The sequence below is a fragment of the Pongo pygmaeus genome, chromosome 16 (genome assembly GCF_028885625.2).
Source record: "Pongo pygmaeus isolate AG05252 chromosome 16, NHGRI_mPonPyg2-v2.0_pri, whole genome shotgun sequence".
NCBI lineage: Eukaryota > Metazoa > Chordata > Mammalia > Primates > Hominidae > Pongo > Pongo pygmaeus.
Window position 1 is genome coordinate 48,472,934 of NC_072389.2, and position 12,714 is coordinate 48,485,647.

General features: G+C 45.9%; 1 protein-coding gene across 2 annotated transcripts in view; it reads right to left on the reverse strand.

Annotated features, from left to right (window-relative positions):
• TGM5 (transglutaminase 5) overlaps window positions 1-12,714 on the reverse strand; it is a 34,000-nt gene that overhangs the window by 19,012 nt on the left and 2,274 nt on the right. The window contains exons 2-6 of one of the 2 annotated variants that reach the window (XM_054452153.1): window positions 8,386-8,565; window positions 8,035-8,280; window positions 4,521-4,639; window positions 1,988-2,116; window positions 1,242-1,419 (exon numbers count right to left, since the gene is read on the reverse strand). In XM_054452153.1, the coding sequence (XP_054308128.1) occupies window positions 1,242-1,419; window positions 1,988-2,116; window positions 4,521-4,639; window positions 8,035-8,280; window positions 8,386-8,565 (852 nt within the window). The remainder of the gene's footprint in view (window positions 1-1,241; window positions 1,420-1,987; window positions 2,117-4,520; window positions 4,640-8,034; window positions 8,281-8,385; window positions 8,566-12,714) is intronic. The other variant, XM_054452154.1, reaches the window with a different exon arrangement.

Here is a 12,714-nt window from a genome sequence, read left to right on the forward strand (position 1 = left end):
GATCTGGCATTCCTGGATTCCCCTAAAGAGTCCTGTGAGCGAAAACCTTGCTTGGCTTCTCTCCCCAGCTTAACACAATAAATAACCTTCTGATTGCCACCCAAATCAAGATGCGCAAGCCAAGAGGCCGAGAGCTGGCCTGGGTGTGGGGCAGGGCGAGGGTGAGGACCCAGAGCAAGCGCTTGGCCCTGGGTGAGGCAGAAGGCCTCCTCCTTTCACCTCCATGTGTGACTCATTTCCAAGTATCACTCCCCTCATGATTTCCTCCTCATCTCCTCCTCTTGTCACTCACAAACCAACTTCCATTTGCCGTCTTTTCCCCATATGTATTTTTTAGTTTTTCCTCTACTAATGTAGTATCCATTCCTTATCTGAAAAGCTGACCTCACATTTTCTCCCTTCCCCTAACCCTCTGGCTAGAGTCACGCTATCAGGCCCTCAACAACTCCAAATTCAAGGTCATTTCCCTTGGGTTGCCATCTTGCTCTGGCCCCATGGCCCACACCACAGCCCTGACTCACATTTCCCTTCCATGTACACATCTTCATTGAGCCCATTCTCTGTGCTCAGAAAGGACACTAATCAGTTTGTAGTTTCCTAATTACTCAGCCTCTCATCTCATTTCTATCTTGAACCTAGACAGTTCCCAGCCAAGCTCTTAGGAATATGCTAGTAGGTTGCCTAAGGTTAGAAGAAGCAAGCGTGTCAGGCATCCTGAGATGTGTGACTGTCACTTCGGAACCATGGTCTGACATAAGCCCAGACATGTGCAGTCTGAGGTCCATGATGAGACACTTTATTTTTTTATTTATTTTTTGAGATGGAGTCTCACTCTTGTCACCCAGGCTGGAGTGCAGTGGCGTGATCTTGGCTCATTGCAACCTCTGCCCCCCGGGTTCAAGTGATTCTCCTGCCTCAGCCTCCCGAGTAGCTGGGATTACAGGTGGCTGCCACCGTGCCCTGCTAATTTTTGTATTTTTAGTAGAGACGGAGTTTCACCATCTTGGCCAGGCTGGTCTTGAACTCCTGACCTTGGGATCCACCCGCCTTGGGCTCCCAAAGTGCTGGGATTACAGGTGTGAGCCACTGTGCCCGGCTGAGACATTTCAGAGAGGAAAAGGGCTTCCTTCCAAATGTCCCTTGGTGGGAACTGTGTGGGACTGGGATGGGAATGGTTCAGAAGGCTCATACATGAGTGGCTATACTTCTGACCTTTTCGTGGGGTCCTTTCTACCTCCTACCTGTGCACATGACGGCAGCAAAGACCCAGCATTGCCCATAGCGCACGGGCTGGCAGCCTGTGGCGTACCACTGCTTCAGGATGGCCACGCTGCCCGTCCACTCCGCAGGGTTGGCGCCATCTGTGTAATTCTCACTCCAGTTTCCATTGAGCACCCCATTATCATCATTGCTGTTGATCTGAAGAGAAGACATATAGAGAAGTGTTGAAAACATCCATTTCCTCAACATGCCGTGTGTGGGCTGCCTTGGAAGACCCATGGGCCTGAGAAACAGAGGAGAGACTTTTGACAGCATTTTACTGTGAACTTCCAGACCTGCTGGGGAGGGCTAAGGATGGGGGTTGACTCTTCTGACTTTTGCTCCACTGTGAATTAGTTTATTATTATGTTCCTATCTACCCCTTACCTGTGTCCTCCCATCCCCTGCAAAGCTGGAGCTTACCTCTGAGAGCTTTAAAAATCACTTCAGAAAAGAGGAAATTTAGAAACAACAAGACCATTTCCCAAACCGGAGCTACACTCACCCTTTCTCAAAACATGCAATTTGGAATTAATAGAGGTGATGACCCACACCCAGCTATTTCAGAGCTCGGTTGAGAAAATTTGTCACCACATTCTGGCATCAGTCTCATCCAAGATGGCTTTGCCAGAGGGTCCCTCTTTCACCCACTGCAGGGGGCAACTGTGAGTGGGCAGGGCTCCTGCTGCACAGCTTCCTCCCTCCCCGGGCACGCCAGGGACCTCACCATGGCACACACCACTCTGCTGATGTAGACAGGGCTTCCCCGCAGGGCACAGTCTGTGGCTGAGTCAGTCTGGAAGTGCAGGCTCTTGTCTAGCAGCTTTAGGCAGATGTCTATGATTTTCTCTTCAAACTTCGGGGGCAGAGGCCGAGAGGGAAGGCACCCATGCTTGTCACGTGGGAGTATGTAAAAAGTAATGACTTCCCCCCAACCCTAGTGGAATATAAACTCACTTGGAAGGTAACTGTGTCAAACAGAACAGCCATGAATTTCCTCCCATTCAGGTGTGGGGTTTCAAAACTCTAGGGTCCCAATTCACCTGGTGCATATGCCCTGCACACCAAATCCCTCCCCTTCACTCCGAGATGACTATTGCTACTCCTGGGTTGTTTGGGTTTTTTCCCCAGTGAGTCTGACTGATTGAAAAGGCTCCTCCTCTCCTCTCAATCCCCACACTCCTAGAGCCCCAGGGGGTGTTCTTGCCAAAACCACATTGCCCCTGCTTCCACACTCACCTGCTGACCCAGCTTAGCATTGGCAGCTACTGCTGAAGTGAGGGTGCCAACCTGCCATGGCACCCGTGATTCACTGGGGCTCTAGGCTGACTAACTGCATGCGAATTATGGAAATTTCCCACCCAAGGCAGGCTGGCTCCTCCTGGTCCTTCAGACTTGGTGTGAATGCCACTGCCTCTGAGGCCTTCCCCGAGCCTGAGCCTGCTTTAGCGCCACAGCCCTGGGTATGTCCCCTCTCCTCATGAGACTCAGTTACGTGATGTAGTCAAGTCTGTCTTTTCCTGCCTGAGTCTCGGGGCTGTTTCAGTCCAGCTCTCTTCACAACTCTGGACCTTAGGCCTGGCACGGTGCCCAGCACATTGTAGGAACTCTGTACCTCTTTGTAGAATGAGTGTAAATGAATGCATTTATTCCTGTGTAACACTGGGCAACACGCAGAATTAGGAGGCTTCTCTGATCAATCTTCCCCAGAGGACAGTCTGATCAGCTCACTTTTCTGTTTTCAAATTTTCAAAGGCCCCCTACAGCCTAGAGAATCAAAGCTCCGACCTCCTTCAGAAGGCACATAAATTCCTCCCAGATCTGGCCCCAACCTACCTCTCCAGCCTCAAGTCTCAATAATTGCCCTCCGCCCCCATCCCTACCATTTTTTCTCCAGCAACACCAAATTTCTGCAGCGGGCCAAACCGTTTCCCACCCTCGTGTCGTTGCTCATGCCTTCCCTCTGCCTGGGATGTTTTGCCCACTATTCTTCACTTGGCTAACTCAATTCAAACATCTCCTCTCCCAGGAAGCTTCTATGACACTCCCATGCCCAACCAAGAGCTCTTCCCCTTGGCTGTCAGAACACTCTGCTCCTGTCTCTCAATCTTTACATATTCCACTGCATGATAAGTGACCTGTTTATGTGTCTGAGTCCCCATTACACTGTAAGATCAGGGACAACGTTGTATTCATTTTCATATCTCTAGCACTTAGCACCCTGCCTGGCACTGAGCAGGTGATCGATATATATTTAAAGAAGAAGAAAGACAGAAATGGGCCAGGCGCGATGGCACACACCTGTAATCCCAACACTTTGGGAGGCCGAGACGGGAAGATCACTTGAGCCCAGGAGTCTGAGACCAGCCTGGGCAATATAGTGAGACCTCGTCTCTGCAAAAAATAAAAAAATTAGCCAGGCATGGTGGAGCATGCCTGTAGTCCCAGCTACTCAGGAGGCTGAGGTGGGAGTATCACTTGAGTCCAGGAGGTCAAGGCTGCAACAGCAGGCTTTTAGAAAGGCAGGAGGTGCAGAGCATTGCAATTAACATGACATTATTTTTACATATAAGGTAGCGTTTTAGAATGTGTGTAGAAAACAAAATGTAGAGGAACACACACCAAGCTGGTGATGGTGCTTGGGATGACCTTCATGTATCCATTTTTGTAATGTCTCTTTGCAAATTTTTTTAAACAAGCATGTATTAGCTTTCATAATTAAAAAGATGTATCATCAAAAAGACACAGAAATAAAGAGACAGTAGCCCTGGGGAGGGAGATGCATTGCTGCTCATCAGCCCTGCTTCTGGCTGAGACGTTCAGGGGACAAGTTGTCCTTGGTGTGACAGAATTGATGCTAGGATCAGTCACCAGGGGTTGTGAGCATGAAGTGAGAGAGTGGAAAATGGGACCCCAATGGAAAAACAGTTTAATGAACCAAAATGCCAGGCATCATCACTGCTGTGGTGGTTGCCATGCCTTCCATCCTCACCCTCATGCTCAGTGGAATTCCTGGGTGAGGTGCCTTTAACTGCCCTTACCCTTAGCTCTTGTTGTCCAAATCAGACATGATCAGCAAAGAGACAGGCCCTCCCACTCCCTATGGCTGCTCCTCGGGCAACCTGGGCTCACAACACACATCTTCCTCATGCCATTTAGTTAGCGTTGGTCAGCAGTTCTAGGTGAAGCTCACATGCGCCCTGCTCCCTCTCCCCACAAGCTCAGGGCTGGGATGGGCCACAAGCAGGGCTGAGACTCACCTGTCCATAGTTCCAGGGACATGGGCGGATCCAGTTCTTGCTGCCTTGGTAGATGAAGCCGTAATCATTCATGACATACTCCTGCCTCTGGGGCTCACTGTCCAAGTAGACAGCATCCTCTAGGAACCAGAGTGGGAGGGCACGAAGCAGAAAAGTCACCTTTCCCTTCCTGCCCCATTCTCATCCCCACAGTCCCAGAGGAAACAGCTCTGGAGCAAGGGCCCCTGGCGACACCAAGAGGGTCACGAGGCAGTGGGTCTTAGGGAGTCCATGCTCCCAACACCAGCAACAGACTCAACATGAACATAAGGTAGAATAATAAAAATTTCCCTTTGGTGGAATTGCTTGGTTTACAAAGCACATTTACATCCTATCCCCATCTTAAGGTTGAGGAAACAGGCTCAGAGTAATTAAGTAAATTGCCCAAATCACACATCAGCACAGAGCTGGAAATTGAACACAGCCCATTGATCCCATATTCTGTGCTTTTTCTGCTATACTAATCTTGGTTGGAAAAGAGCAAACCAGACCTTAAGGGTTGGCATTGACCTCATTATTCCTTTTGTAGGCACTTAATCTAGGCAAAGCATTTCATGTGTGCACAAAGATTTAGACACTAAGCTGTTCATCTGAGTGCTGTTTATGATTCTGAAAAGCTGGAAACCACCTACACACCCTGTTATTGGAGAGTAGTTAGATAGCTTCAGTACATCTCCACCACGGAATCCCATACCATAGAGATGTAAGGCAGCAAAATCGTGTACATGGACATGGAAATCTGTATGTGATATATGAAGTCTGAACAGATTATGAACAATGTTTACGGCATGAATTTATATATATATATATATATATATATATATATATATATATATAATATACACACACATATGCATGCTGCCCATATGAACAGAGGGTTTTGAAGCCAGTTCAAAAATATCTTAACATTAGGTTGGTGCAAAAGTAATTGTGGTTTTTGCCATTGAAAGTAATGGGGCCTACTTGAGGGTGGAGGGTGGGAGGAAGGTAAGGATTGAAAAACTACATGTTGGGGGTGTGGAGAGGATGTGGAGAAATAGGAACACTTTTACACTGTTGGTGGGACTGTAAACTAGTTCAACCATTGTGGAAGACAGTGTGGCGATTCCTCAAGGGTCTAGAAATAGAAATACCATTTGACCAAGCCATCCCATTACTGGGCATATACCCAAAGGATTATAAATCATGCTGCTATAAAGACACATGCACACGTATGTTTATTGCTGCACTATTAACAATAGCAAAAACTTGGAACCAACCCAAATGTCCATCAATGATAGACTGGATTAAGAAAATGTGGCACATATACACCATGGAATACTATGCAGCCATAAAAAAAGGATGAGTTCATGCCCTTTGCAGGGACATGGATGAAGCTGGAAACCATCATTCTTAGCAAACTATCACAAGGACAGAAAACCAAACACCACATGTTCTCACTCATAGGTGGGAACTGAACAATGAGAACACTTGGACACAGGATGGGGAATGTCACACACCAGGGCCTGTCGTGGGGTGGGGGGAAGGGGGAGGGATAGCATCAGGAGATATACCTAATGTAAATGACGAGTTAATGGGTGCAGCACACAAACATGGCACATGTATACATATGTAACAAACCTGCACATGTTCACACATACCATAGAACTTAAAGTATAATAATAAAAAAAAGAAACCATTAAAAAAAAAAAAAGAAAAACTACCTGTTGGGTAGTACGCTTATTACCTAGGTAATAAAATAATGCGTACATCAAACCAAACCTCTGTGGTGTGCAATTTACCTACATAACACACCTGTACATGTACCCCTGAACCTAAAATAAAAGTTAAAAATTATCTTTTTAAAGTTAAGAACAAGCAAACAAAGGACATGGGCGCAGACGTCCTCTTCGCAGGGTCCTGGAACTGTCTGGAAGCTCTGCCTGACCCTGAGGGAAACGTGCCCTCCTCAGAGGCAGCCTCAGACACAGCCTGACAGGAGGCTGGTACAGGAGGCCTCGTTGCTGAGATGTATTTTATTGAGGGTTTGGGCCAGTGTGGAGAAGCTGCAGCTTCATGGTTGAGACCACACAGCGCCCTCCTCTCAGCCAGTGCCAGCAGTGGCCTGAGCTACTCGGTGAGGCTTCCCAGCCAACACCCTCCCGTCCTGCAGCACCACAGGGCACTTCAGCCCCCACCAACCTAGGCCCAGTGTTGGGTCTCCCAGGGCCTGGGTGTGGCACAAGCTCAAGAGAGAAGGCCCCACCATTAACACTTTTCTCCCCACTGCTCAGAAGGCCCTGAGAGAGAGAGAGAGATGAGACAGAGACAGGGAAAACAGTCGACTGGCCCTCCTGGATCCCATGGCAGGGTGTCTCCACCTGGATGACGGGTGAGCATTCTGAGCCATTCGGGGACAGGGAAGTGGGAAGTGGTTAGAGGCGTTAGAACCCATCCAGGGCTCTGGGTCCTGATGTGACCCAGGAGGCCCCCTTGGGATAAGGCTGGGGAAGAAGGTAGAAAGAGAGGGAAGATGGGAAGGGGATGGTCCCCTAAGTCAGAAGCCAGACTTGGGAGTCTGGCCTCTGCTCAAAGGCACAGCAGACCCATTCTCTACTCCTGACCCCTTCTGCCCACACCGTGTCCTTGTGTCTGCCTATGTATCTAGCCCTGCCCCCAACTAGATTTAGAGGTCAGGGCTTGTGAGACAGGTAGTGTGAGATATTCACTGTTACTTTGTCTATAGAAGAAGAAGAAAAAAAAACTGGAAACAGCCAAAATGCCCATAGAGGACTAGTTAAAAATATCTGGTGCATCCAAACAGTGGAATAATTGTAGCTGTTAAGAATGCTCCAATAGGAAAATGTGCCCAAAGTTGAATTGTTAAATTAAAAAAAAAAAAAAAGCTGGAGAATGTCGTAATCTCACTTATGGTATGTATTGTAGAATCACACACACACACAGAGGCATACGTATTTGATTAAGCATAGAACACTTTTGTAAAACTACACAAGAAAATGTTAAAGGTGAATGGAATATGGAAGAATAGAACTGCTGTTGAATGGAACTTAGAGATTGGGAGGCTTTACTTTTTACTTTATACTTTTTATTTTATACTTTTCTCTTTCTTTTTTTTAACCCTTTCCTTCATTCCATAAATACTCGACGCAGTGCATTCATTACTTTTATAACGAAAAATACTCTAGTTAACTTAAAATTATATGATGAGGGTAGATGTTATTCACGATCAAACTTAATTGTAACAGTTTTTCTGTTTAAGCAAAGATGATTTGGTTTATAACTTGAAAATTCTAAATAAGTAAATGAATAGCAAGGTTTCCTGCCCTAATTGGTGGTAGTTGGGGCAGACGCTGAGTGCAGGGAATTGGGGAGGCTCTGGGTGGCCCGGGAGCGGGGTCTAGAAACCCTTGAGCCTGTCTCTCTGGCAGCACTGACAGAAGAGAAAGGAGGGCACCGCTTGGGCACCCTGCCTTACCTGGGCACCAGGGATTGAAAAGCAGGATGAACTCCCCTAGCTGGTAGGCCGTCACAGACCCCTGGAAGGAGTCGATGTGGATTTTCAAGAGGTACCGACCCACGGCCGCCGTGGGAGGAGCGCACAAGCTCACCTCTGTGGAGGTGGCCTCATTGGTCTCCAGCCAGGCGATCCAGGGGCTGGGGCTGTGATGGCGTGCCAGGCTGAACACAGCCCGAGTCCCCAAGGCCAGGTCTGGCAGCGGTCCTAGGAGGGAAGTAGAGCTAAGGCCCTCTATGGCGACCTCCAAACCCCCGAAAATCCCCTCCCAGACACACACAGTTAGCCCCTGTGAGCCAGGGGGGTTCTTACCAGTCTCAACCACGAAGATGATGTTGTCCAGGCCTGGCTGGAAGCCCCGGTTCCTGAAGTACAGGGTGAGGTTGAAGGCCTGGCCCCGGCGAACAAGGAGGTGGTCCACAGCGATCTCTTCCGTGTGGTGCCGCACATTATTTCTGGAGCTCTGGAGGTCTGTGAGGGCCACTTCTAGCCCTGCAATGGGGCAGCCAGGGTTAGACAAAAGAGTGGGGTTGTGGAGCCAATCCTGTCTACCACTTACTAGTTCTGCAAACTTGAGAAAGTAACTTAGCCTGAGCCTCAGTTTCCATATCAGTAAAATAGAGTCCATAAGATCAGCCTGCCAGGATAAGGATGAGGATGAGGATTTAATGAGGTTCCATGCATGCACGTTCCTCTTTTTTCCTTCCTCTCCTGTCTTTCTGACCCTCTGTCTTCTTCTCCCTCACACCCTTCTGGAGGGGCATGGTTTTCTGCCTCTGTCCAAGTCCTTCTGTAGACCTGGCCAAGTTTGATTGCTCCCTTCAGCCTCACACGGCTTCAGATTCACCCCAGCATCCACTTTCTCGGACTCAAGTTAACAGTCTCACTTGCCCCTGTACTAGCCTCCAGGTCTGGGGAGCTGCTCCTTGGTTTAGTTGCCCTGGGGTTAACTTTCCTTGGGCTAGCTGCTCTTCCTTTTTTTTTTTTTTTTTTGAGACAGAGTCTCACACTGTTGCCCAGGCTGGTGTGCAGTGGCACGATCTCAGCTCACTGCAAGCTCCGCCTCCCGGGTTTACGCCATTCTCCTGCCTCAGCCTCCCTAGTAGCTGGGGCTACAGGCACCTGCCACCATGCCTGGCTAATTTTTTGTTGTTTTGGTAAAGACAGAGTTTCACCGTGTTAGCCAGGATGGTCTGGATCTCCTGACCTCGTGATACGCCCGCCTCGGCCTCCCAAAGTGCTGGGATTACAGGCGTGAGCCACCGTGCCCGGCCACTAGCTGCTCTTCTTTTAGCCATCTGCTAGCTCTCTGACCACCAGAGGCCATGTGCTCAGTGCCCTGGGAGCTTGGATGCTGACACCAGTCAAAGAAAGTTTCATTTCCAACCTTCTGGAGCCTCTGCTAAAACACAGACTGACCTCACCAGTCTCCAAGTGTGTCTCTGCCAGAAGGGTCTGTTTTTGATTTTTCCTTGTTTGACCATGCTTCTGCCATGGTCTGAGTCACCTGGTGGGCTCACAGCCTTTAAATCACAATTGGCTCACCCATCTCCTTCTCAGCCTATGCCCATTCACCTGTCACTAACTCTCTTCATGCCTTCCATTAAAACATCTCTGGTGTCTATCCATCCCTTTCCACATTCACATAATTCCAATGTCTTCTCCTCATACCTAGTCACCATAATGGCCTCCATGAGGTCTCCTGCCTCCTGTATCTCTCCCCATCTCCCATCTCTTAATGAATTATCAGATTACGTTTCCTCAAGACAATTTAATCATGCCATACTTTTGCTTTACAAGTTCTGAGATCTCCTACAGTCTATCATATAAAAGGCACATTCCTTAACTTAACACATATATAACTTAACTTCATACTTGGCCTTAGCTTATTTTTGCATTCTCACTTCTCATCATTCCCAGCATTGGCCCTCTCCTCTAGCCAATCTAACCCCAAGCAAATCCCTGTCTTTGTATTTGCTGTTACAGCCCCAACACAATGGCCCCTCAATCTCTAACCAAATTCCACCTGTCCTCCAATACCTACCTGCTCCATGAAGCCTGCCTCAATTGGCCCACCCTTCTTTCCATCACCTACTGAGCTATATACACTTAACTGAATCACTCATCTGCTTAATTGACAAGTTAATTTACATGCCGTGCTCATTTGTTCATTTGTATCAACAAACCTACTAGTGTAAGGATTAGGATGAGGTCTTCAGATGTTTTTCTTAGTTACTTTTCTATTTGTCTGTCGTTTGCCTCTAGATATAAGCCAATAAGTACAGAGACCTAGCTGCTTTGTCTTAGTTGTGTTTAGACTTTTTCAAAGTGAACCAATGCATTCAACAGAATTCAACATTCTTTCATGATAAAAATACTCAACAAACTAAGAATAGAAGGGGACTTCCAGCCGGGCGTGGTGGCTCACGCCTGTAATCCCAGCACTTTGGGAGGCCGAGGTGGGTGGATCACGAGGTCAGGAGTTCAAGACCAGCCTGGCCAAGATGGTGAAACCCTGTCTCTACTAAAAATACAAGAATTAGCCGGGCATGGTGGTGGGCCCCTGTAATCCCAGCTACTCAGGAGGCTGAGGCAGAGAATTGCTTGAACCTGGGAGGTGGAGGTTGCAGTGAGTCAAGATCATGCCACTGCCCTCCAAAGCCCACAGCCAATACCATACTTAATAGTAAAAGACTGGAGGCTTTCTTGCTAAGATAAGGAACAAGACAAGAATGTCTGCTGTTGTCACATCTATTTAACATTCTACTAGAGGTTCTAGCTAGGGCTATTAGGCAAAAATAAAAAAAAGAAAGAAAGAAAAAGAAAAGATATCAAAGACATACAGATTGGAAAGAAGTAAAATTGTTTCTATTTACATATGACATAATCTTGCATACAGAAAATCCTAAGGAATCCACCAAAAAAATAAAATTAATAAATGAATTCAGCAAGATTGCAGGACACAATATCAATATACAAAAACCCATTGTATTTTTATACATTTGCAAAGAGTAATCTGAAAATAAAATTAAGAAAACAATTCCATTTATAACAGCATCAAAAAGAATGACTTAGTAAATTTAACAAAAGAAGTGCAAAACCTATACCACAAAACATCATTGAAAGAAATTAAAGAAGACCTAAATAAATGAAAAGACATTCATGTTCATGGATTGGAAGGCAGTATCATTAAGATAACAAGTTTTTCTACAGATTCAACACAATCCCTAACAAAATCCCAACAGCCATTTTGTAGAAATTGACAAGTGGATCCCAAAATTCATATAGAAATACAAGGGATCCATACTAGCCAAACAGTATTGAAAAGTTAAAAACAAAATTAGAGGAGTGGCGCTTCTTGATCAAGGCAATGTGATAGTGGCATAAGGATAGACATATAGATCAGTGGAATAGAACTGAGAGTCTAGCAATAAACTCACATTTACAGTCAATTGATCTTTGACAAGGGTGCCAAGACAACTCAATGGGGGAAGAATGCTCTTTTCAAAATGTGGTGCTGGGACAAGTGGATATCCACATGCAAAAGAATGAAGTTGGATGCATAACTCACACCATTTATTAAAAATTAACTCAAAATGGATCAAAGACCTAAACATAAAAGCTAAAGCTATGAAACTCCTAGAAGAAAACATAGATGTAAGTCTTTGTGATCTTAGACTAGGCAACAGTTTCTCAGATATGACAGCAGAAGTACAAGCAGTGAGAGAAAAACCAAATGAATTGGACCTCATCAAAATTAGTAACTTCTTGTCTTCAAGAACATCGTCAAGAAAGTGAAGAGAAAACCCACAGAATGTTAGGAAATGTTTGTAAATCATATATCTGGTAAGGGACTTACATCCAGAATACTTTTTAAAAAATTCATATAACTCTACAATAAAAAAGACAACTCAAATTTAAAATGGGCAACTGACCTGAATACACATTTCTCCAACGGAGATACACAAAAGGCTAATAAGTACACGAAAAGGTGCTCAACATCATTAGTCCTAGGGAAATACAAATGAGATACTATCTCGCATCCCCTAGGATGACTATAATAACAAGTGTTAGTGGGGATACAGAGAAATTGGAATCCTCACACATTGCTGGTGGGGCTGTAAAATGGTGCAGCACTTTGGAAAACAGTCTGGAAGTTCCTCAAGACATTCAACAAAGAGTTACCGTATGACCTAACAATTCCATCCCCAGGTATACACCCAAGATAAATGAAAACATGTTCACATAATACCTGAATAATGATAGCAGTATTATTCATAATAGCCAAAAAGTAGAAACAACACAATTGTCCATCAACTGAAGAATAGATAAACAAAATGATATATCATACAAAGGAATATCATCTGGCTGCAAAAAAAAAGAATGCTGAACATACTAAATATGGATGAACCTTGAAAATATTGTGCTAAGTGAAAGAAGTCAGTCAGACATAAAAAGACACATATTATATGATTATATTTATATGAAATGTCCAGAATAGGCAAATTCATAGAGACAGAAAGTAGATTTAGGGTTTGCTAGGGGTTAAAGAAAGGTGGAATGGGACGTGACTGCCAATGTGTATGGGATTTCTTTTTGAGGTAATGAAATGTTCTGAAACTAGATAGTGGCGATGCTCGC